The 25,752-nt window shown below is 46.1% G+C and overlaps 1 protein-coding gene and 1 non-coding gene across 3 annotated transcripts; both read right to left on the reverse strand.

Annotated features, from left to right (window-relative positions):
- Nucleotides 1–20,107: 20,107 nt before the first annotated feature.
- On the reverse strand, nt 20,108–20,179 carry TRNAE-UUC. The gene has a single exon. It is a non-coding gene; the product is annotated as a tRNA-Glu (tRNA).
- A 1,094-nt stretch (nt 20,180–21,273) lies between these two features.
- On the reverse strand, nt 21,274–25,623 carry LOC104677326 (coiled-coil domain-containing protein 115). Of its 2 annotated transcripts, none has more exons than XM_030932099.1 (4): nt 25,048–25,623; nt 24,832–24,935; nt 23,903–24,744; nt 21,274–22,210 (listed from the first exon to the last, which is right to left on the reverse strand). In XM_030932099.1, the coding sequence occupies exons 1-3, from the start codon at nt 25,201–25,203 to the stop codon at nt 24,666–24,668; spliced, it is 339 nt and encodes a 112-aa protein (XP_030787959.1). In that variant the 5' UTR covers nt 25,204–25,623; the 3' UTR covers nt 21,274–22,210; nt 23,903–24,665. The 2 variants fall into 2 exon arrangements, with proteins under 2 accessions (XP_030787959.1, XP_030787958.1); XM_030932098.1 differs by having other exon boundaries at nt 25,006–25,623.
- Between the last annotated feature and the right edge of the window lie 129 nt (nt 25,624–25,752).

A 25,752-nucleotide genomic window follows, 5' to 3' on the forward strand; every position in this document is an offset into this window, starting at 1 on the left:
TTTTGGCCCCTCGTGTAACAAATATATAATTCTGGTTATTTTCATTTATTTATTTATTTATTTATTTATTTATTTATTTATTTATTTTTATACCTCCCACAGCCTTGCCAATTCTCCCTTTATTTATTTATTTATTTATTTTTTAATTTTATTATATTATTTATTTATTTATTTATTTATTTTATTTATTTTTTTTTTTTTGAGACGGAGTCTCGCTCTGTTGCCCAGGCTGGAGTGCAGTGGCCAGATCTCAGCTCACTGCAAGCTCCGCCTCCCGGGTTCACGCCATTCTCCTGCCTCAGCCTCCCCAGTAGCTGGGACTACAGGCGCCCGCCACCTCGCCTGGCTAGTTTTTTGTATTTTTTAGTAGAGACAGGGTTTCACCGTGTTAGCCAGGATGGTCTCGATCTCCTGACCTCGTGATCTGCCCGTCTCGGCCTCCCAAAGTGCTGGGATTACAGGCTTGAGCCACCGCGCCCGGCCTATTTATTTATTTTTGAGTCCGAGTCTTGCTCTGTTGCCCAGGCTGGAGTGCAGTGGCGCGATCTCAGCTCACTGCAAGTTCCGCCTCCCGGGTTTATGCCATTCTCCTGCCTCAGCCTCCCGAGTAGCTGGGACTACAGGCGCCGCCACCTCACCTGGCTAGTTTTTTTTGTATTTTTTAGTAGAGACGGGGTTTCACCGTGTTAGCCAGGATGGTCTTGATCTCCTGACCTCGTGATCCCCCCTTGTCGGCCTCCCAAAGTGCTGGGATTACAGGCTTGAGCCACCATGCCCTGCCTATTTTTTTTTTTTTTTTTTTTAGATAGAGTCTCACTCTGTCACCAGGCTGGAGTACAGTGGTGTGATCTTGGCTCACTGCAACCTCTGACTCCCTGGTTCAAGCGATTCTCCTGCCTCAGCCTCCTGAGTAGCTAAGATTACAGGCATGCGCCACCATGCCCAGCTCATTTTTGTATTTTTAGTAGAGATGGGGTTTCACCGTGTTAGCCAGTATGGTCTCAATCTCCTGACCTCGGGATCCGCGGCCCCAGCCTCCCAAAGTGCTGGGATTACAGGCGTAAGCCACTGCGCCCGGCGGCCATTGCTCCCTTTAATCTCCAGCTATTCATCCCAAGATGGTCAAGACAACTATTTAAAAAGATGTTTAGAGACTATCTCCTTTAATATTGCAAGAAGACAGAAAGTAACGATTTGTCCTCTAATTTATCTCATAGGTGAAACTTTACTTCTGTCTTTTTTCTAAGAAGTACCACCAGAATACAGTCCTAAAACTTAATGGTTGAGAGACATGACTATAGAATTTGCTTTATGTTGATGTTATGGGGGCTTCCTTCTAACTCAGATGAATTTACTCAGAAAATGGCAAATGGCTTCCCCACCCACCCAAGCATGGAAGAATAAGTTATAAGTTGCATTCACTTGCTGAGGATAACTTAAGTATTTAGAATTGCAATGATGTGCTGAACTCAAATAGTTGAAACAAGTAACTTCTGGCACAGCAGGTACTTATGTCAGCAATTGGCTTATTCCTTGACGCCAATGTTTTGGCTTTGTTTGGTGAACTGGTGGTTGAATTGATCCTTACTTGCTATTCAGACTGCCTCTGATCTTTCTGAGAGCCAGAACCATCTGATGGCTCATTTTACATTCATCAGAAAGGTCCTTAATCTTTAAATACACCAGTTCAAGCACAGAGTCAGAAGATTAGATGGGGAGATGAAAGGTGGATCACTTTGGGAGGCTGAAGTGGGTGGACAGCTTGAGCTCGGGAGTTTGAGACCAGCCTGGGCAACATAGGGAAACCCCGTGTCTATGAAAAACTACAAAAAATTAGGCAGACTTTGCGGTGCACGCTTGTATTCCCAGCTACCCAGGAGGCTGAGGTGGGAGGATCTGAGCCCAGAAGGTCGAGGCATCAGTGAGCTGTGGTTGCATCACTGCACTACAGCCTGGGCAACAGAGTGAGACCCTGTCTCAAAAAAAGGTCCCTCCCAGGATCAACCATTTGTCTACAAGGAGTAAGGAGACTTCTACATCTTGGCAGTACTTGAAGATGGTAGGAAATTATCATATCACATTCTGTTACAGTTTGGGGGCTACTTCAAAAGAAATTTCTTAATGCAATACTTTCACAAGAAAAGATAATGTGCTACCAGTGCTATCATTATATGAGTGAGAGAAGGGGAGTGATTAATGTGCTACAGACTCTTCTCACTAGCATCTAAGGACATGGAACCTGTGCAGCACACCCTTCCCTCTCCCAGCCACATGGAATCAGTCCTTCGCCATGTCCTTATTGACTTCACAAATTATCCATATGCATTGTGGTTACATTAGAAAGTATAGATAAGAAAAGATACTTTACTAATCTCATAACTCATATAATTTCAAGTGTCTTACAGGGTCAAGTGTTCTTCCAGTTATAATTGCTGCATAACAAACCACCCCAATCTCAGTGCCATACAATTGTATTACAATTGCAACATTTGTATTCCCAGATTTTACAGGTCAGGAGTTTAGTCTGGACACAGGGCAGACTGCTTGTATGTCTGCTATGCCACATCTGGGGCATTTGCTTGGAAGACTGAAAGTTTAGATGTGACAGCAGCTGGGAGCAGGAATCACCTGTGTGCATCTTCATTCACATGCCTGGTTGTTGATGCTGATTATTGGCTGGGACCCCAGATGGACTACTGATCAAACTGCCTCTGCACAGCCTCTGCACATGGGTTATTCTGTCCTCCTCACAGCGTGTATAGCAGATGGGTTCTAAGAACAAATGTCCTAAGTAGGCAAGGCAGAAGTGCAAGGCATTCTTACCATCTAGCTTGGAAGGCACCATGGCATTACTTCCATTCTGCTCTGTTGGTCAAAATAGTCACAAAATTCTGCCCAGCATGACACTACAGGTTTTTCTTTGGGGGCTCAGAATAAAAACACAGAATAGCCTCTGCCTGTTTATCTCTTATTTTTTGGAGGAGTTTTGTGTTACAAACAAAAATTTAGAGATATTGTCCTATTTCCCAGCTACCAAAGTCAACTGCGAAGAAGAGGCATTTACATCCCTCTATAGCAGTACCAAGAAGACAGGTATCCTTGACTAAATAAGCAAGGCAAAATTACTCTTTCCAGACTTTGATTTGGGAGTTAGCAGATAGAATTCAGGCAAAAGTTCTTCTGTTGGTGTTACCTACAAAGCAACAAGTTTGAGAACTCTGTGTTCCAACTTGGGAGCTAGTCAGTCTCCCAGATGTGGGGATATTTGGAGAGCAAGCTTGTGAAGAAGGCCAAGGAAACAGAAAGGACAGCCCTTAAGATACACTTTACCGAAGATATATCACTCAGACAAGATGCCCAGAAAGTTCAGGATTAACAGAGGTCTGGAGTCTTGTAACTCACTTCCTATGGAAGTTTATTGTTCACAACAAACTTCACAATTGTTGTGTCACTGTTGTTCACAACGGTAACCAAGCAGCCTCAATTCTCCAATCCTGCAGAGGGCTAAAGAACACCTATTACTCCCTGGAGCTTAATAGAGATGAAATCTTAGGATACAACTGTGGTATACGTGCTTAGGATGACCAGGAAGATGGTTATAATTGTTATGCCCTAGTTTAGGTGAAAACTACATGTAAGATATTGTGAGGTCCTTGAGTGGTTAGATGACTAAGGTATTAGTCATCCTGGAAGAAAATCTGGATCGATTACATGTCAGATGAATTAGATGCATTAAAATAAAAAGAGAAGCCGGAAAGTTGTCCTAGCAACCTAGCAAATCAGTCCATCCTTGCTTAGCACAGCTCCAATATTACACAGATTTCAGTTACCACAGTTTAGTCCAATGACACCAGTCCCCCAACAACACAGTTCTGATATCAGTTGCTATGGTCAATTAACTATGAATAATTGCATAAAGGAGAAACTCCACTGCTAGACCTTCAACCCATAAATTGCTACATATATACCAGAGGCACATTATGATCAGTGACCAATCATGTCACTTCTTTCAACTGGTGATTGGTCACCACACATCCGTTTCTTTTTTTTTTTTTTTGAGACAGAGTCTTGTGTCTCACTCTGTCACCAGGCTGGAGTGCAGTGGTGCGATCTCGGCGCACTGCAACCTCTGCCTCCCAGGTTCAAGTGATTATCCTGCCTCAGCCTCCCGAGTAGCTGGGACTACAGGCGGGTGCCACCACGCCCAGCTAATTTTTGTATTTTTACTAGAGACAGAGTTTCACCGCGTTGGCCAGGATGGTCTTGATCTCTTGACCTCGTGATCCGCCCACCTCGGCCTCCCCAAGTGCTGGGATTACAGGTGTGAGCCACCGTGCTCAGCCCCACATCTTTTATTCAATTCACACACTGGCAGCAAACCATGTACCTGTGTTTTTTCCTTTTCTTCCAGTGATAAACCTGCATAACATTTCCAAAAACGGTTAATCAAAAGAGAAAATTGGCCAACAGTGAAGTGTCACAAAGATGAAAATACAGCAAATAAACAAAACTACAGAACTCTGAATGCTAGTTAATTTTATGCATCCACTTGGCTAAGCTAAGGGATGTCCAGACAGCTGGTAAAACATTATTTCTGGTGTGTCTGTGAGGGTGTTTGCAGAAGACATTACCACGTAAACAAGTAGACTGAGTACAGATCAGATCACCCTCACCAATGTGGGCAGGCATCATCTGAAAGAACAAGAAGGTGGAGGAAGGGCAAATTCGCTCTGTTGGAGCTGGGACATCCATCTTCTCCAGCACTTGGACATTGGCACTGTGGTTCTCCAGCCTTTGGACTTGGACTTTGGACTGAATTATTCCACTGGTTTTCTTGGTTCTCCAGAATGCAGATGGTGGAACTTCTCAGCTTCTGTAATTGTGTAAGCCAATTTCCATAGTAAAATAAATCTTCATATATACATAATCGAAATCTTTATATATCTTATAAATCTTCATATTTGTAAGATAAAATAAATCTTTATGTTTCTCTCTGTGTGTACTGTTTTCTGGAGAACACTGACTAATACACTCTGAAAGTGAAATTCAAATTGAGTGTAAATGGAGTTATGGAAGAAATAGTTATCGGTGGGAATACTGCCACTGTTTGAGACATTCCAAAGGAACTTAGGGAAGGCAGACTTAACAACATAAATGATGAAATAGATGTGTTCATTCATTTAAGGATAAAGATGTCCCAGGAAATTGACACTGGCAAAACGAAACAAACAAAACTCACATTAAAGGAATCCTCAGTGGTGTTTCGTGACATTGAAAGCACAAAGGCTAGGCGGGGCGCGGTGGCTCACGCCTGTAATCCCAGCACTTTGGGAGGCCAAGGCAGGCAGATCACGAGGTCAGGAGATCGAGAACATCCTTGCAAACACGGTGAAACCCCGTCTCTACTAAAAATACAGAAAAATTAGCCAGGCTTGGTGGCGGGCACCTGTAGTCCCAGCTACTCGAGGCTGAGGCAGGAGAATGGCATGAACCCGGTAGGTGGAGCTTGCAGTGAGCTGAGATCGCGCCACTGCACTCCAGCCTGGGCGACACAGCAAGACTCCACCTCAGAAGATAAATAAATAAATAAATAAAATAAAAAAATAAAGCACAAAGAATAAATAGTTGGAAGCTGATTCAAACTTAGAAAGGAGAGTGACAGTTTGTCGAGGTGTAGCTCACTCTGCACTGTAAGTACTAGGAGAAGAGGAGGGCCAGCATCATTCAAACTATACTCCATATGATTTTTACAAAGAAATAAAATATTGATTCGTATTTCTGATGTTTTAAATTACAGTATACGAAATATTAGTTTAGTATTTTTGAAAATGTTCCTGTACCTTTATAACCTACAACAGTTTGTAATGTTTTGACAAAATATTTTTATAAGTCACAGAACAGTTGGAACTTTCCCCTTTAATGCATGAGATCATGTTCCATTTTCTGTTTGCACAGTCAATTCTGTGGTCCCTCATTAGCAGGCAAAGCAGGGCCTCCCTATATATCTGTTCCAGGAAGTGACTGTGGGAAGGGAAATGAAATGGTATGTATGGAGTGAAGCAAAACTGCAAGGACCACAATTGAGCGGCTGGGAAGAACAAGGCTGGAGATGGTAGTCATTGTGCCTAGCAGAGAGAAAGGTAAAAAAGGTCTGAATCTTAGATTGTGCTGGTTTATGCACGATCGTTTAAAGATTTTTAAAAACAGATTAATCCTCACAAAGGAACAGTATAATTATTTAAGAAAAATCAGGCCAGGTGCAGTGGCTCAAGCCTGTAATCCCAGCACTTTGGGAGGCCGAGACGGGCGGATCACGAGGTCAGGAGATTGAGACTATCCTGGCTAACACGGTGAAACCCCGTCTCTACTAAAAAAATACAAAAAACTAGCCGGGCGAGGTGGCGGGCGCCTGTAGTCCCAGCTACTTGGGAGGCTGAGGCAGGAGAATGGCGTAAACCCGGGAGGTGGAGCTTGCAGTGAGCTGAGATCCTGCCACTGCACTCCAGCCCGGGCGACAGAGCAAGACTCTGTCTCAAAAAGAAAAAGAAGAAAAATCAGATGTGTGAAATACGGGATGTGATGGTGCACCAAGATTTGATAATTGGTGATATGATCAAGGAGAGAAGCACACAGACCACTGTGGGTCTATCTCAAAGGACACTTCTTAGTCTCATGCCATCTCGTATGCCAGTTACTCGTGATCTTTTAAGGACAGGTTAATCCTCATTGAGGATTTGCCTCTGATGACAAATATCTTCTTTAGGAGATGTTAGTTCAGTGATGTTATTTCAGCATTCAGGCCAACAAAGGCAGTCAGAAGAGGAATGCATGCCAAGTGTCCTAGAGGTCAGAAAAAAAGAAGAACTTGGTCTACAGGAAGAATTATGAATGACAGACTGCAGCAGAGCAAGAAGATGGTGCCCAGCAGAAGAGAATTGGAACAGATAGATTCCTGCTCTCTTAGAGCTTCAACGATGAAGTCTGTTGTTCTGTGGTTTGAGGAACACTCATCATTCGCCTTAGCTGGTTAACGTAATTTATTAAGTTGAATCAAGCACAAAAGGAAAAAGTTCTTTATAACAGGCCAGATTCCATGAGTGAAAATTGCTTGGAGTCAAACAGGGAGAAAATATGCCTCAGTGTTAAAGACTTTCCAGAGACTTCTTCCATTCCACTTTCCACCCCTCCTGAAATCACTCGCCAAAGAACTGCTTTGCTGGACACTAAAGTGGCCACAAACGTGTTTATAAGAAAACATTAGAATATAAAATTAATCATTGTCTCTTTTAGTTAACTTTTTTGGAGTGTGTGTGCAGGGTTAAAGGACAGATGCTATTAAGATGATAGACATCAGCCAGGTGCGGTGGCTCACATCTGTAATCTCAGCACTTTGGGAGGCCGAGGCGGATGGATCACCTGACGTTGGGAGTTTGAGACCAACCTGAACAACAAGGAGAAACCCCATCTCTACTAAAAATACAGTATTAGCTGGGTGTGGTGGCGCATGCCTGTAATCCCAGCTACTCCAGAGGCTGAGGCAGGAGAATTGCTTGAACCTGGGAGGCAGAGGTTGTGGTGAGCCAAGATCGCGCCATTGCACTCCAGCCTGGGCAACAAGAGCAAAACACCATCTCAAAAAAAAAAAAAAAAAAAAGAAAGAAAGAAAGAAAAGATGATAAACATCACTGAAAAGTTTGGAAGTACTACCATTTTCTATGACTAAGAGCTTTCCAAACAGCTGTAATTATCTGAAGGTCAATGAACTAAAAATGTCCATGTATCGGCTTTAGGCATAAAGGTCATTAATGCTTTAGGGGACTTTAAGTCTGGAAGAGGCTAACCTGACTCTCAGCTTCTGCAGTTCTCTATCTGATCACCCTGAGATCCTCTTCAACTGCCAGGCTCCTGGAAGGTCAGAGTCAAGTCAGTGACTGACTCCCTGACCAGCCACGCAGAGCCTAAAGTTACACCCTAGCTGGATTGGCATGGTCTTCTATGACTTATGTAGCCCCATCCGTGGATGAGGTCGCCACCCACCCAATCCCCCTCAAAAGATCAGTCTTCTATACTAGCTATGAAAAAAGAGAGGCAATGACAGTATTTTATTCCACCAGTGTTTGAAAAAAGTCTGCAACTTCTATGCAGGTATCCTAAAGCACCTAGGATTGCAGGGATGGATAGAAAGTCCTTCAATCACAACAGAATTCCTGTTTTGCTCTTTACAAAAGGAGAGAGGACAGGCTGACAGATGCTACGGGTGCCTTAGACTCACACACTGTCCATGAAGTGGGGACTGTCCTCTAATTCTAAAGGAATAGCTTTGGTGACCATTTTGCCATTGGTGCTATCTCTCAGGAAACTGACATTAACTACAATGTTTTAAACTTGTGCTATATCCAGAAGATATGCAGACATATAAAATATTTTGTTATTTAAATTCCACAAGCGTATAATGTAGGTATTATTTTCATTGCACAAATATGATAAATGAGACAATAATTTTCTCAAAGACACCCAATTAAGCTGCCTGACTGCAAAGAGTTTCAGGCAATAAGATTTAGATTCCTTTAGTTCATCATCTTCTAAAGACGATGCTTTAATCATTGTTCAGCTGGTTACTGATTGTACTGTTCTTTAAGCTCTTCCCCATGGGATCTGAAAAACCTGCTTCTAAGCATATCTGAAACGTTGTTTAATTTTCCATGTTATTTAGAGATGGGGTCTCACTATGCCGCCCGGGCCGGAGTGCCGTGGCCGTTCACAGGAAGGATCGTGGTGCACACTGTAGCATCAGACTCCTCACCTCACGACATCCTCCTGCCTCAGCCTCCTGAGTACAGGCTACAGGCATGTGCCACCGTGCCCAGCCATAGCTTGAAGTTTTCACCTACAATAACTGAAGTTCTTACCTTGCAACTTCAGACCATCTACTAAGAAATCATAGATATTACTTTGGGGAAAGAAATGCCTGGCTGCAAATAATTCCCTTAACGGACTTGAAGATAGTTCTGTTAGTGTCTTCCAAGCATAGTTTTCAACTCAGATCCAGTGCTCATGCAATACTCCTTATCTACTGTGTCTTTGTTTTCAAAAGTAATAATATATGAACTTGGAATAAATATGCTGTCCTTTTAAGAATTTACAGCCGGGTGCGGTGGCTCATGCCTGTAACCCCAGCACTTTGGGAGGCTGAGGTGGGCAGATCATGAGGTCAGGAGTTCAAGACCAGCCTGACCAACATGGTGAAACCCCGTCTCTACTAAAAATACAAAATTAGCTGGGTGTGGTGGTAGACACCTGTAATCCCAGCTACTCAGGAGGCTGAGGCAGGAGAATCACTTGAACATGGGAGCGGAGGTTGCAGTGAGTCGAGATCGCACCACTGCACTCATCTGGGTGACAGAGCGAGACTCCATCTCATAAAAAAAAAAAAAAAAGAAAGAAAAGGAAAAAGAAAGAATACATATATAAAAGACTCGTTTAACTCTGTGTCCCATAAGGTTGAATTCTAAGTCACTTTCATTAGTAATAAACGTGTGCAATATATATGATTTCGAACCTAAATAACAGTAACTGGTTGAGCAAGGATAAAATGCATCTCTGTGAAATCAATCTAGAATACCTTAGAATTTCACATGCTAGAGATCTTAAATTAAATGTCAACTCATTTGACAGATCCTTCTATGTGACAGGTTATCCTGTCACAATCTTGCCTTATATATTTGTCTCTTCTTAAAAAGAAACCAGACTTTCCCTACAGGAAGGCATTCCACCAGTCTTTTTGAGATGGAGTCTCACTCTGTCCCCCGGGCTGGAGTGCAGAGTGCAATGGCACGAACACATCTCGCTGCAACCTCCTCCTCCCATGTTCAAGCCATTCTCCTTTCTCAGCCTCCCAAGTAGCTGGGATTACAGGTGCACGTCCCCCTGCCCAGGAGAAGCCCTTTTAGTGGAGACAGGGCTTCAGCATGTTGGCCAGGCTGGTATTGAACCCCTGACCTCAACTGATCGTCCGCCTCGGCCTCCCAGAGTGCTGGGGTTACAGGTGTAAGCCATCACGCCTGGCCCATCAGTCTTTTTACTACAATATTCTCCAGGATATTTTCACAGGTGAAAAAGGCACTTAATACTCCTATTCTCTGCAGCATTTTTTAGCCCTCCTCAGAGAGTCTGATCCACCTGTTCTAATGCTCTGCCTGATGCTGAGAGAATGAGGAAATTTCATCTATTGAATGCCTATTAAAATGTATTAGGTACCTACCTATAAAGCACTCCATTTAGCTTTAGAGATGCAAAGGTGTTCAAAAGAAACTTGCTGGAACTCGGTAGGTGGGGAAGGCAGAAATAGACACAATAAATTATAGAACAGTTTATTACAATAAATTATAGAACAGTTTATTACAAAATTACAAATCAAACACTGAAGAAGCAGAGAAAGCAGCTGGAAATACATCCTAAACAGAAAAAATCTAGAGGGATGGTCTTTCCCTTGCACTAAGGTGCAACAGCATATAGAGGAGAGAAATACAGAGAGACGCTAAACAAAAACAAGGTTATAACCTGAGTTAACCAAGATGAGAGGAAGAGCAAAGAGTGAGGATCTCCCAAGGTCATTCCTGAGTTTTAACATAATCATACAGGAAAGCTTTCAACAGAATGCAAGGGGAATCAGAAGGCAACACCATCTCCCACTATCACCTACCAATTATATATGTACCTGTTCTTCGGCCCAGGCTGAAAACATGATTCTCAAGGAATATAAAAAACACAATGCTGCCTCAATTGACAAAGCACTGAAACAGAATGTCCCTCCCCATGTAATGATAAAAATGCCCCAAAGTCGGCCGGGCACGGTGGCCCACGCCTATAATCCCAGCACTTTGGGAAGCCGAGGCAGGCGGATCATGAGGTCAGGAGATCCAGAGCATCCTGGCTAACACGGTGAAATCCCGTCGCTACTAAAAACACAAAAAATTAGCCAGGCGAGGTGGCGGCGCCTGTAGTCCCAGCTACTCGGGAGGCTGAGGCAGGAGAATGGCGTGAACCCGGGAGGCGGAGCTTGCAGTGAGCCAAGATCGTACCACTGCACTCCATCCAGCCTGGGCGACAGAGCCAGACTCCGTCTCTCAAAAAAAAAAAAAAAAAAGCCCCAAAGTCAAGAGTCAATCAGCTAGGGCCTGTTGCAGTCTGTCCAAATGCAATAAAGGTAAGAGGCAGGCACAGTTCTTTACTTCTTCCCTAATTCCATTCACCCTCCCTCAGCTACCAAATTATGGTTTCTGATCCTGCAAGAGACAAATTTGCAAAGGGTGGTTGAGTTCCTATCTGACTGACACAGTTGTAAGATAATTGCCAGCAATCTTTATATGGCATTGAAAGGTGACAACGTGCTAGCAGCCCTTGCTCTCTCTGGGCGCCTCCTCAGTCTCCGTGTGCGTTCTGGCCGCGCTCTAGGAGTCCTTCGCCGCAGCTGCGCTGTGGGGGCCCCTCTCTGGGCCTGGCGAGGCCACAGCCCCGCTCCCTCTGCTAGCCGGGAGGTGAGGAGGGAGAGGCGCGGGTGGGAGCCGGAAACTGCAGACACATCGGAACATCTGAAGGCACAAACTCCGGACACACTATCTTTAAGAACGGTAACACTCACAGCAAGGGTCCAGGGCTTCATCCTCGAAGTGAGCGAGACCAAGAACCCACCAATTGCAGACACAGCATTTATTTTAAAACCAACTCCCTCAGGAGTACTTCTCTGCCCATAGCTGTCCTCACCTGTAATTGCTTTAACCTGAATGAACGCACTCCTTCCTGGCCTTTATTTTCTCATAGCTTGTGAGGAATCCAGAGATTCACTTTGAATTATACTCTTCTGAGGCCTCTTCACACCTTTAGGAGGCCCTTTCACACGGGATCTAAAGTGGATCCTGACTCCCCACAATGGCTCACTGTCTTGTGCCTTTGACCAACATGTGGGCCTCTGTAAACACTCAAGCATTCTTTGTCAAAACAAATTCGGAGAGTGCAGGCCAGGCTCAACACAGTAACAATTCTCCCTTTCTCAGACAAAGCAGCTCACCAGCCCTTCTCTCAGGCTTGATTTCCTGGATGAGTCAAGCTCCTGCTTCCAGAAACGCAGAACATTCACGTTAAGCTTTCAGAAGTAGAATTTGTTTAAGGAGTAAGTGTCCTCCCACCCTCCGTTTGGCAAGTTAGCAATTTTTTTTAATGAAATGCATTCTAACATTCATAACAGATTAGCCACCCATTATATTGTCATGCTGATGGAAGATGGAAATAGTTCAGAAAAAAATCACTTTTATATATAATTTTTCTGTTGTGAAAGGGGAGGAAAGATTATATTCCTGACTGAAATAAGGATTCATGGGTAACTGAGTGGGGACAGAAAGGTATTTGCATAGAAATAAAATATTTGTTTCGAAGGTACCAACTCTCCAAATCTTCATGTCCACTGCACAGTATTGTTTTTTCAACCCAAAGATCAAGTCTGTATTTCAACATATTTTATTAAAACATGACATTAAAATTAAGAAATATGCTCATAACTAAATGGATGTGGTTTTCAAAGTGACTGTAGAATTTTGTTTTCTAACAAGCAATGTATGAAGGTTATAGTTTCTCCACATCTTTTACATTACTTCTTATGGTCTGCCTCTTTATGTCCATTTTAAAATGTTATAACCATTTAAATTCTGATCGTAACTGAATTACAACTCTCTACTCTTAGATTTAAACATTGTATATGCAATTAATCTGAGGCATAATTACTGCATCTTAATTGTTTTCACTGATGTACATAAAATTATGATTTACCAACAACCAAATATTTTAGTATAAAAGATAAATGTTACTATCAAGAGATAATGGATATCCTTCAACAATTTTAGCTTACAAATTAAAAATGCTTCCCAAGAGCTAAGGAACAATTTTTATTCGCATCTGGTAGAGTCACCAACCATAGGATCATTACTTTCAACTTTACGACTGACATTTCTCAAGTACGCTGTTCTAAATCCTGGTTGTTCTTTTTTTAAATATGTGTGCTACTAGGTTGCTAATTTGCAATAGGTGTCATCACGGCAATAGACTGACAAAGTATCTCACACCCTTAATTCAAGAATGGATGGGAAAGCACTGCTGAAAGACTAGTGCTTCCATTCTTCGATGAAACTAGCAATGCATTCCTACCAAGAAGAGAGTTATTATCTCACTTCCAGTTTCTTTCTTCCCCTCAAGAACAACTTGAATCTCTTTGGCATCCAAAGTCTCAGAGGCCAATAAAGCCTCTGTTAGATTCTTAACACTCTTTTGCATGAGTGTTCAATATATGTTTTGCTCATTCATATGAGTCCTGAAATAGAAAAGCAGATACATAAAAAGCAGAAAATGTCGGCTGGGCGTGGTGACTCATGCTTGTAATCCTGGTATTTTGGGAGGCTAAGGCAGGTGGATCTCTTGACCCTCAGGAGTAGAGACCAGCCTGGGCAACATGGCGAAACCCCATCTCTACAAAAAATGCAAAAACAAATTAGCCAGGCATGGTATCACACTCCTGTAGTCCCAGCTACTCAGGAGGCTGAGGCAGGAGGATCACTCAAACCTGGAAGGCAGAGGTTGCAGTAAGATGAGATTGTGCCACTGCACTCCAGTCCAAGTGACAGAGGGCAGACCTTGTCTCAAAAAAGGAGGGGAGGGAGGGAGGGAGGGAGGGAAGAAAAAGAAAGAAAAGAAAGAAGGGAGGGGAAAGAAAGAGAAAGAAATGTAGGGGAAACAAAAACCAAACTCAGTGGGGAAAGCAATAAAAAATTTATCCTTAAAAATGTGAAATCTGTATATATAAAGCTTGGTTCTGTAGTGTAAATAATTTGTGCATCATAACATAAGTAGTAAGGAAAAGAGAATATGCATTCTGGAAAGGCCGAGACCGCCTCTTCTGAAAGTCTCTAAACCTTTCCATTATACAAACTTCCATATCCTTAACTAGTCTAAAGCATTTCTTGGACCTCCTCAAATTAAAACCTGGCTCTCTCCTGCCAAGACTACCTTTCCTAAGTGCTCTCAAGTGTTATTTCTTCACTTGAGGGTGAAACAGTCAGCTCTTTGTACCCATCAGTGTTTCCAGACTGTTACTAACCCATTCTCTTGTAGAAAGCAGTCTTCCTGTGAAGAGACCAAACCATTCAACCAAAGTTCTATCCAGTCCCCTTTGTTGTGCCATCTAAAAAATACCCTAATTACATTCTTCATTCACTAGGGACTCTGGCACTTAGCTCAGTATTCCTTTTCATTCCAAGACCTCCCTGAAAGGTAACTTCAACATCCAGATGGAACACATAGCCAACCTCTCCACTGAGCTACAGACCCACATAACCATTTCTACCTTGAAATCTTTAACCAAGATGGCTAAAATTCAACATGTATAAAACTAAACTCATGAAGCTGGGCACAGCACACACCTGTAGTCCCAGCTACTCAGGAGGCTGAGGTGGGAGGATGGGATCCTTTCAGCCTAGGAATTCAAGTCCAGGGTGGCAAGCATAGCAAAACCCTATCTCCAAAACACAAAAATCTACCCACTTCCAGCCCAGTTTAGTCTCCAGTTTCTGCAGTGAAAGGCACAAACAGTTGCATGAGGCAGAAATCTGGAAAACAGCTTTAATTGCTCTTTGACCCCTCACATCCAAACATTGCAAAGACACACTAATTCCACTACATCAGTCTCTCTTGAACTCACCCACATTTCTTCATTTCTACTTTCACCAACCTAACCTAACCATCACTGCTCTACAAGGCCAGCCTTCAGGGCTTCCCATTCCTGAATCAACGGCATGACCTCCTTGTTGGGGGTCTGGGGCAGGGCAGGAAGAAGGGTTCCCTCCCCTTTCATTTATTTTTTATTTTATTTTGTTTTTTGTTTTTGTTTTTGAGATGGAGCCTCGCTCTGTCGCCCAGGCTGGAGTGCGGTGGCGCGATCTCGGCTCACTGCAAGCTCCGCCTCCCGGGTTCCCGCCATTCTCCTGCCTCAGCCTCCCGTGTAGCCTGGACTACAGGCGCCGCCACCTCGCCCGGCTGATTTTTTGAATTTTTAGTAGAGACGGGGTTTCACCGTGTTGGCCGGGATGGTCTCGATCTCCGGACCTCGTGATCCACCTGCTTCGGCCTCCCAAAGTGCTGGGATTCCAGGCTGAGCAGCCGCGCCCGGCCTTCATTTTTCAGGAAGCACCGCGCCAGCGGCCTCCGCGGGTGTGAGCCCTTGTCCTGCACGGGGTGCGAGGGACACGCTGCGACAGCATCAAGGCAGACAACACCAGAGCAGTCCATAAATACTATCAAGGACTCGAGGGATGCCCTGGATCCGGGAAGAGGCTGCAGGCGCCCCAACCCCGTGAGCGACCAGGCCCCGGGCGGTGCTGGCAGCGCAGCCGCCGGCTGTACTGTGCGGTGGAATGGGCCGTAAAAAGTCACTGTGTTTCCAGCCATGTGTCCGCGTCCCCTGATGAGCCACTCAGCCGGCTCCATGGCACCTGGACGAGAGCCACAGCCCCTCACTCCTTGCCCGCCTCTGTAAGCCCGTGGAGTCTTTTGACAACCAGAAGTAGCCAATTTGAGCTGCCCGAAGCGCTTGATACCTTGGTTTAGGAGAAACTCGGGATGACTCAAAGTTTCACAATTTGGGAATGAGATTCCCCAGAAACCCTGTAGACAGCAAAAAATAGCTGCGTCCCGGACTGGTGCTGCCACGGGGTGGGGCCAGTCTGTAAGCAAGGGCGGCCTAGTGGCTGTCATTGTAGCCCACCAAACCACTCTGCTTGCTGGGCCCACTGCTTCAGTAGATTTTATTATTATTTAGGTAACATTATTCAGATTAGGAAATGACTGATACTGAAAAGATAGGATATGAGTGACCCTGAAACATTTTACCCACAGTTCCCGAGAGAGCATGTGTTATGGGGTGGGGAGGGAGTTGATTAGGGCAGGTGTGCAGAACTCAGAGTGAGAGAGTCCAGTGGTTGCAAGTATGAACTGAATTGGGTGCCCAAGAAGGGAAACTGGCCTCTAGCCAGGGCCTCAAAAGTGGGTCAAGGCAGCATTTTAAAAACTTTGTTATAGGAATCCACTGGTTTTGCAGTTTGTCCCTCCAAGTGCTCTGTCTTGGGTTGAACAGTGTCAAAAAGAAAAAAAAAATCGTGTCTACCCACAGCCTCAGAATATGATTTTATTTGGGAATAGAATCTTGCAGATGTGATTAAGATGATTTGTACTGGATTACAGCAGGTTCTTCTTTCTGTTGTTGTTGGTGGTGGTGGTGTTGTTGTTGTTGTTTCACCCTTGTTGCCCAGGCTGGAGTGCAGTGGCGCTATCTCGGCTCACAGCAACTTCCGCCTCCCGGGTTCAAGTGATTCTTCTGCCTCAGCCTCCGGAGTAGCTGGGATTACAGGCATGCACCACCATGCCCAGCTAATTTTGTATTTTCAGTAGAGACGGGGTTTCTCCATGTTGGTCAGGCTGGTCTCCAACTCTCGACCTCAGGTGATCCACCTGACTCGGCCTCCCAAATTGCTGAGATTATAGGCGTGAGCCACTACGCCCAGCTTAGAGTAGGTTCTATATCTAGTGACTGCTGTTCTTGCAGGAGGAAGAGAGGACACATGGATACATATGGAGAAGAAGGCCTCGTGAAGGATGGGGCCAGAGATCAGAGTGCTGTAGCTACAACTCAAGGAACGCCAAGGACTTTCAGAACCACCAGAAGCTAGGACAAGCAGAAAAGGGCTTCTTCTCTAGAGCCTTCAGAGGACACATGGGTCTGCCAGCACCTGGATTCCAGACTTCTGACTTTCAGAACTGTGAGAGGATAAATTACAAAGTTTGTGTTAAATTACTGTGGCAGCCTAGGAAAGTAATACAGACATTGGTGCCAGGAAGTAGGATGTTTCTGTAACTAATACTTAAAATGTGGAAGGAGCTTTGGAATCAGGGAGAGGCTGGAAGAAGTGTGAGGCACGTGATAGAAAAAGCCTAGAATCCATTGAGGAAACAGCTGGTTGAGATGTGAACAGTAATTCCAATGAAAACTCAGAAGGAAGTGAGAAGACCCGTAGAGAAGCTTCTATTCTCTTAGCAGGGGTCTCCAACCCCCAGGCCAAGGACTGGTGCAGGTCCCTGGCCTATTAGGAACCAGGCCACACAGCAGGAGGTGAGCGGCCAGCAATCTAGCATTACCGTCTGAGCTCCGCCTCTTGTCAAACCAGCAAGGCATTAGATTCTCATAGGAGCACGAACACTACTGGGAAGTGTGCATGCCAGGGATTGAAGCTGTGCAGTCCTTATGAGAATCTAACTAATGCCTGATGATCTAAGGTGGAATAGTTTCATCCTGAAACCAGCCTGTCATCCCCCCAACCCCCCAGCCCCTGTCCCTGGTGCCAAAAAGGTTGGGGACTGATGCTCTTAGAGAATATATATATTGTCATGAACAGAATGTTGGTAGAAACATAATGTTGAAGGTGCTTCTGGTGAGGTCTTAGAAAGAAATGAGGAACATGTTCTTTGACATTTGAGTAAAAGAGGTCTTTGTTATAAAGTGGTAGAGAACTTGACTAAATTGTGTTCTGTTGTTATATGGAAAGTAGACATAAATAATAAGCTTAGATATTAAAAGCTTGGATATTTAGTTGAGGAGATTTCTAAGGGCAGTGTCAAAGGTGCACCTGCTTGTTGCTAGTAGGAACTGTGAGAGGAAAAAGGTACATTGAGTAAAGAACAGTCAAGCAGAAAGGAGCTGGCACTTAATGATTTAGGGGCTCTCAGGATGTCCAGATTACAAAGACTACAAAAATCAGGAAACTCACCGTTAGAAAGTGTACTCTGGAAAGAGGACCAAGGGTGTGGCTGGATAACATTTTGCTAAAGAGATTGGACATGTGACTCACGGAACCACTCCACCATCTCAGCAGAAGCCAGAAATAGAGATGGGGTTACCAAGGAAAGATCTGTGGAAGGCCCGTTTGTCTGTTGGCTGAAACCCCAAGAATTATGCAGGAGACAAAGGTTTTGAGACTCTGATAGCAATAGAAACATGGCAGCCTTGACTCTAAGGGGCAGAGATGGAATGGAATAAAGGAAGGCCATGGGGCTTCCAAAATTCCACAGGCAGGCAAGTGACTGATGGAGGCATTCTGCTGCAGAAATGTTTGATCTCCCATCTTGTAATTTTCTGTTGAAAGCCAAACATGCACTGAGGTGAGAGGAACTGAGGTAAATAGGCTTTTACTGTGATGTTTGATATTTATCTGACTAAGGAGCAAGACTGTTTCTTGTTTGCTGTAGTTTTAATGTCAGAGGCTAAAATTTCCTCTAGTGTCCTTGTTTTTGCATCCCCTGTTGCCTTTGGGTTTCCCTAGAGTCTTACATAAATTCTGGGCCTTTGCAGTTCTTTCAGCTGTAATCCCCTGTTAATGTATCGGAGCCGTAAGTGATGTGGCAGTGAGATGTGGGGACAGTGGGGAGTGGTCTATAAACCCATGATCAGGGCCCAGTCTTGTTGTGAACCAGTGGTCCCTAGGCTGTGCCCCTCACAAGTGCTTCTCAGCTTTTTTTATTTGAGATTGGAAGACTAGAGAGGACTGGAGGTGGATATTTTCCTTCCCTTGGGTTGGGTGGGCTCTGGTAGTTGCTCTGACTTTAAGCCTTTGTTAAGGAGAACAGGACATGTTCTGCTGTGCATTTCAAAGTGGTTACACTTCCCTCCCCTTGCCAGAAGCTCCAGCAGATTTTTCTCTGATTTTCACCCAAGAACCTAATAGAATTCCTGGAGATAAAACCCATGAGAATGTGGGGGCCCCTCAAGGCTAGGTCCCCAGCATTTTCCTCTCTCATGCTTACATGCCCAGGCTCCGGCAGTTAGTCAGCTACCCTTTAAGCTTCCCTACAAGTTGCTGGCTGCAGCAGTAGCTTCTGCACCTGGCAAGCTGTGGCTTTGTATTTGCCTTTCCTTCTAATTTTCAGGGTAGTGGTTTGCCACGTGACCTCAATTTTCTGAGGGATCTGAGAGTTGTTGATTTTCCAGTTCGGCTTTTTTCTTGTAAGAATGAAAGTGATGATTTTGAAGCTCTTTATGTGCCCAGAACAATAATTTTCATTGGTATGCTTACTAGCGATAATTATAAAAATAATTATAAAAAACAAAGGCAGGAATGAATGAATGAATGTGGCAGTAATTCCTGAAGACATGACCTCAGCCCTACATATAATCTCCCTGAATTAATTGAGCAAGCAAGCCGAAAAACTGTGTCTTTTTTAGGTAAGAGGTCTGACTCTGCGGCCCAGGCAGGAGGGTACTGGCGTGACCTCGGCTCACTGCAGCCTCAACCTCCTGGGCTCAGGTGAACCTCCAGCCTCAGCCTCCTTAGCAGCTGGGACTGAAGGTACCCACTCACCCAGCTGGGTTCTCCTTTAAAAGGGATGTGTATCTTTGCTGGCAGGAAGGCATCACTGAAGTTTGAAGTTGGTTTTCTGCTGAGGCAGTGGAGTCAAGCCTGGACTGTCCGTGTGAGAAAAAAGGAACCCTGACTACTGGACCAAACAAAGCAGCAGCAAGAGAGAAAAATAAATTTTTCCAGAGTGCTATGCTCCCAGCAGACTGCCTAGGACTTCCTCTCCCCGCCTTGCAGAGGCTGCTCATGGACCCGAGGTGGCCCCTGCCAACCTGAGCCAGTGCACTGGAGCACGATGGGGGCCCTGTGGGGACCTGTCTTCTGCTGGGGGTTCCACAGCAACACATTTTGAGTATTTTCAATGTTATCGGGCATTTCACTAATTCCAATATTCACACCTGTGATGCACATGGCATCTAATATACTCAGTAAGCTATTGATGGTCAAAACAACTAGCTAATGCTGTGATGAAAATGGTCACTGCCATCAAAACACACAGCCATGGGGCCCGGATCTCCCTGGGCGTTTCTCCAAGTTCAAATGAAGAGGAAATACCCAATCTGTCCTGGAGCATTCTAGTGGCAAAAAGTCAAAGTTCTTCTGGTGAACATTTTCAAGTTGAAAGAAAAAAAAATACACCTGCAGAAGAAAAGCCACTTCTGTTCCCATACCGGGAGTCGAACCCGGGCCGCCTGGGTGAAAACCAGGAATCCTAACCGCTAGACCATATGGGAACCTCGGAGAGATGGCGCCACCATGTCTGTATACATGACATGCAGCAGCTTCGCAGCAAGCACCTCCCAGCTACCACTGTGCAGCGCTGCGCAACTGCTGTCCCTGTGGAAACCGGTGGACTGCAGCCTGCCAGACTCCGTGCAGGGACCCCGTCTCCCGACTTAGCCCTGGTGGGACAAGGGCCCCCCCCCCACCCCGCCCCACCCGGCAGGCAGAACCCCCTTTCCTGGCGGTCTCCCCCAGAGCTGGAGTTAGGGCAGAAGATCAGGACAGCGAGTTAAGGATGCTTTGCTGAAGATTTGCTGTCTTCATCAATCCCATTTGCAGAGCCCATGGCCCCACCCCCACCCGACCTGCGAGTCCAGCCCGGAGCCCGCAGTGGGCGGTGCCTGCCCACCCCAGTGCCCGCCCACGACCAGCAGCCAAGGACGTGCTCCATGGGCTCGCACCTCCTCGTTGAAGAATTTGTGGCCCCAGCAAAACTGACTTATTTTTTTCCTTACTTTGGCTTCAGAATCTCACTAACGGGCACCTTGTGGATAGGATCTTGTTATGAAAGGAAACCTTTGGTGAGGGCTGGGGGCAGATAGCCTTTTTTCCTGCAGTCACGGGGGTTCCATTTGAGTTCCTCCCTTAGTCTTTTCCCTGACAACTCAAGGTCAACAGGCCAATAAACCACCCCTCAGCCAATGGCAAATCTGCCCTACAGGGATTATGTTAAAGTTCAAGAAGTAAAACAATGTAGTACGGGTGTGTTGACAGTAATGTCCACCGAACAGAATGAAAACCCCCAAATTACATTGGGTTTACACTGGAGTTAGTAAAACAAAAGGGCAGCATTAACCAACACACAGCACGTGGGCGGACGGTGGAAAAGCTGGCCATGACTCACTGGATGTTTCAACCGAAACCACAGAGGTTCTTGAAAATGCTGGAGAATTCCCTGATTGCCTTATCAGTTACAAGCCCAAATTCAGAATCATGTGACAGCTGGATACATTCAACTGTATGTACAAATAATGATCAAAAAACACAAAGGTTGGGTAGTGGGTACCATAGCTTTCACCGTAGTTATTCACTTAAGCTATTCAACTGTTCTGTGTGGTTTCATGTAATATGTTTTATTTTATAATAAAAAGTCAAAAAAATCACAACCAAAAAGATAAACTGGAAAATAAGACTTACATCTCATACATATGAACATAGGACCAATTACCTCTAAACATAAACAGCTCCTAGAAATTATTGCAAAGATCAACAACCCAGTAGAAAAATGAAGTTCCCAAAACAGAAAACACAAGTGGCCCTTCCAAAAAATGAAGAGAGGCTCAGCCTCTTATGGTAAGATAAAGAGACAGGATTTTAAAAACCTAGGCCTCTTCCTAGAGTTCCCTTAAAAATCTAGGCCGGATCATTTTTACTTCCTGGCCTAGACCCTGCCAAGGGCTGCCCAGCTACTCAGGTGTTTGTATCCTTGTGGACTCAAGTCATATTGTCCTGATCTTTTGGCCCAGTACGGGTTTCTCCTCCAGCAAAGACAATTTGGAGGATGTAGTAAGCATGAGGCACTACTTCCTGTCCCCCACCACCTCCCTTCGCACAGTGTTCTGTCATCCAGCCACGAAACCACAGCTGAGTGATCCAAGAGGCAGTTCCAGTTGTTGACTAACGTGTACCTGCCCACATGAGTGTGTCCTATGGGAACTCAGGCCTCGGAATGGTTTCAAAATAGTGGACTTTCAAAATTAGTTTGCCTCTTCAAACTTCACACCTAAGGAAACATACAGAGCAGGGACAGAGTGGGCATTAGCTGGTGTGGGGTAGGGGCAAGAGCTATTTGTGAAGGAAGAAGGCCTGAGATCAAATAGCGATGTCAGAGAACAGCTGAGCTCACTGCCCTGCCTCTGTGCGTGCATGTCAGGCAGCCCCAGGCTCCAGCTGCTTGAGTTTCTCTTGCAGCCCCCGGAGCTGGCTTCGACTCCAGTCAATGCGGTTCTGGAGGCTGGCTATGTCTGCGGCCAGCTGCAGGCCTGGAGGAAAGGAGAGAAGGTTAGGATGGTATCTGTGGTATAACACAGGACCCAGGAGGATCTGGACATCCCCAGAAATTGGAAAGGCTCCAGGCCTCTCTGCCCCCTACACTTGTCCCAAAACATTCCAGGTACAGCCCTGCATTGGCTGCTCCAGAACCTCTGCAGTCTTACGCCTCCTTCAGGTCTTTGCTAAAATGTCACCTCCTCAGACTTCCTGGACCCATTATATCACCCACCAGGAACTAAAAATTCACAGACAGTATTACCATCTCATGCCCTCATTTCCTTCCTTCCCCTATTACTACAGCCTCTCGCTCCCCTCACCTGCTCTCCCTCCACTTCTTTTCTCTGCCCCAACAGTAGTCCACACTCTGGATCCACCTCTAGGTGGCTTGTGCTGATGTCTCTGCTGGAACAGCTGCTGCCCAGTCCTCCGGGCAGCTCTCAGTCTTCAGCCTCCTGTTCAGCAGCAGGGCTGACCACACATTGGATCACTTGCTCCAGGAAACACTTTCTCTTCTTGGCCTCCAGGACACCTGCTCCCAGGTGTTGCTCCTAAGTTTCCTTGACTGGCTTCTCCCCTCCTCTCCCTCACCTCCCGTCCATACTCCCCAGGCCCTCTGCTGATCTCATCCTATCTCAGCTTTAAACCAGTGTTTGTGTCAAAAACTTTGGAATTTAAACAGTGCTATGTAGTGCACTCCCAAATCTCTGTCCAGCCCAGGCCTTTCCCAAACTCCAGAGGGAGGTATGTGCCCAAGCGCCCACTCAGACTGTCCAGCAGGACATCAGTAGACACCACACAGACCACACCAACTCCTGCCTTCCGGCATCCCCTCAGCTGCCCACAGCGGGTGAGGGTCACTCCATCCTCCAGGGGTTCTGGGTGGAGATCGCGGGCTCTCCTGGACTCCTTTCCTTCCCTTACTCCCATATCTTATCTGTCAGCAAATTCTGAGGCTTCTACTCTTAAAACCTGTGCAGGTTCCCACCACTTACCTCCTCCTCCAGTGACACCATCTGCTTCTTGCACTGGCTGCTCCCTGACTCCCGCTTCCTCCCTCTGCTCTGTGTCCCCGCCCAGCACCCAAGGATTCCTGTGACCCTGTGCAGCCAGTCGAACCATCCTCTGCTCAGAGCCTCTCTGTGCAGTCCCACAGTCTTCATCTGACTCCACTCTAGGCCACCAGCCTCGGCACACACCTGATATATATGGCTTCAGGGCTTTTGTCCTGGCTAGTTCCTCCATCTAGAGCACCATTCCCCAAAATCACCCACAAAGCTTTTCCTTCACCTCCTCAGAGAGACCTCCCCTGGCCACCCTTCATAAAATAGCTCCCCTGGCCCACTCCTGGCCCACTCCATTATGTGTTTTTCGTAACAATTTTCACATCCTGACTTACTACTTATTTGCACATTGCCTTTCTCTGCTCCTAAACATTACATGAAAAAGTGTATTTTTCTCTTTTGTTCTCTGCTGTATCCCCAGCAGCTAGCATGAACCCGAATGCTGCCAACAACCAGTAGATGCTTTAGGAAAAAAACAATGGGTGTACAACAGAAGTTTGGATGGAGAAAAACCTGCAAAGCCTTTCACAGACTAACCCCAGCCATGGCAGCAGTGCTCAAGTGTTCCCTGTGGATAGAGGGTCTGAGGGCCACACAGCCAAACGACAGGGTACCACTCACCATCCCAGAAGCTGGCTTGAGCCTGACGTAGACTGTGAGGAACCAGGATTCCAAACCAGTTCAGGGGGTCCCGAGGGGCCTCAGAGGACTGCGGTTCTGGGGTCATTAGTGGGGACCCTTGCGCCTCCGCAAAGCTGAGGAAAGAAAGGTTGGAGTAGGCTGGGATCTTACTCCCTGGCCTTTATCAGTCTTGGTGACAATGTTGAGCTTGATCTGAGCTCATGATTCTAGAAAACACTGTTGGTTGGAAAATTCCAACTTTGGGGTTCCAGGAAACAGCTTACCACAAAACACAGCCTTTCCCCCTTGTGATTCAGATGAGACTGCTTTGTCCCCTCTTTCCCGTGACTCCTGTAGGACCCGCTGATGACCCTGTTTGCCTGTGACACTGATCCTTACCCATTGGACCTGAACATGCTGACAGACCAGACACAGACGTTCCAACTCCCCATTCTTTGTCTCAGGAATGATTAACTGGGATTAGAAGTTTGTCCCTCTGAAACTAGCTAGACACACAGATGAGTATTTTCTGTTCAGCTGACTGAAACTTATGTGATTCTAAAACTATTCCCAGTGTAAAGCAACTGCCCAACTTCTCTACTCCTCCCTATAAAAGTCTAAGGACAAAACCACCCGACAAAAACATTTTCTTCTTCAGCTCTGGGATGCTCTCTCTTATCGCAAAAACCTAATTAAAACCATCTCCATCATTTGCATTTTGTCTTTGACATTGGAAAGGGGTTCTGCAGAAGGAAGAGGGGGCTCACCTGCTTCGCGAGGCCCCTGGGGCGTGGACACCAGATCTCACCACCTTGAACTTCTGGAGTCCCTCCTGGGCCTCGCTGAAGGACAAGAAGGGAGGATGGGGCTTTGGCAGCCCGGGCCTGGAGCGCGCCCGCCCACCCAGCCCAGCATGGACGCTTCCTCACCTGGCCTGGAGGCAGACCTGGGGCTCCATGTGGGAAGCATACTGCAGGGGCCCCACTGACTTGGTGCCCATCGCGTAGCGAGCCTTGGCCAGCGAGAGCCAGCCCTGCAAGGAGAGGACAGCGGTGAGACTCAGTTTACGCCCTTGTGCACTCCTGCCCGCCCCAGGCGCCTACCTCCTCCCCCCGGGCGTTCAACACCGCTCGCTTCCCCTCCACCTCCTCCATGTCCCCAAGCAGCTGCAGGAGCAGCGAGTCCAGCTCCGCTCGCACGTCAAGCGCCGCCATGGACACACAATCAGATCCGGACCCGCCACCTTCCCTGTCACCGCCCGCGGTTGGCAGGACAGCCAATGGGCACACGAGATCTTCCATCGAGGGGCGTTCCCAGCTGGGGATCCCCACGCCGGCAGCACCTAGGCCTCCGGGTCAGCTCCTTTAAGGGCAAGCGCACTTAGAGAAGCAGCACGGAAGCAACGGATCAACTGGTTTCTCCAATCAGCCCCCGAGTGCATCAACCAGCCGGACTGTCGGCTGGGGTCATAGGTGGTTCTGAGTCCTTCCGGAAGCTGCCCAACCTTAGAACTCGGGCCACTGCTGTGGCGGTGGAAGAAGGCGAAGCTGTGCAGAAACCATTTTGGTTGAGGGAAGAGTGGTTTTAAAGTTAATTTGGAAAGGAGCCGGCAAGCAACCTCCAGATCAGTCGGTGGGAGATTTTTACAGCTGATGAACTGTTTCGAGCTGCTAATTATGATTGTTTTAGCGGTTCATCATCTTGAAACCGTGCATTCTGCAGGGCGGTGGTGGGCGGGAAGGGTGGGGATGGGGAAGCCTCCAGCGGACATCTTTATTAGCTGCAGTCGGAAGCCACGTGTGACATTCTGTATCCAGTCTATTGGTTGTCCCAAGGAGAACGCCCTGCTG

This window comes from Rhinopithecus roxellana, chromosome 6 (assembly GCF_007565055.1).
Source record: "Rhinopithecus roxellana isolate Shanxi Qingling chromosome 6, ASM756505v1, whole genome shotgun sequence".
NCBI lineage: Eukaryota > Metazoa > Chordata > Mammalia > Primates > Cercopithecidae > Rhinopithecus > Rhinopithecus roxellana.

Bases quoted from the DNA above. Each gene is read 5' to 3' on its own strand.
- LOC104677326 (XM_030932098.1), bottom strand. From the start codon at position 25,203: ATGGAAGATCTCGTGTGCCCATTGGCTGTCCTGCCAACCGCGGGCGGT. The intron at 24,936-25,005 runs GTAGGCGCCTGG...CTCTCCTTGCAG, and splicing joins TGAACGCCCGGGGGGAGGAG to GGCTGGCTCTCGCTGGCCAA. The intron at 24,745-24,831 runs GTGAGGAAGCGT...CTTGTCCTTCAG, and splicing joins CAGGTCTGCCTCCAGGCCAG to CGAGGCCCAGGAGGGACTCC.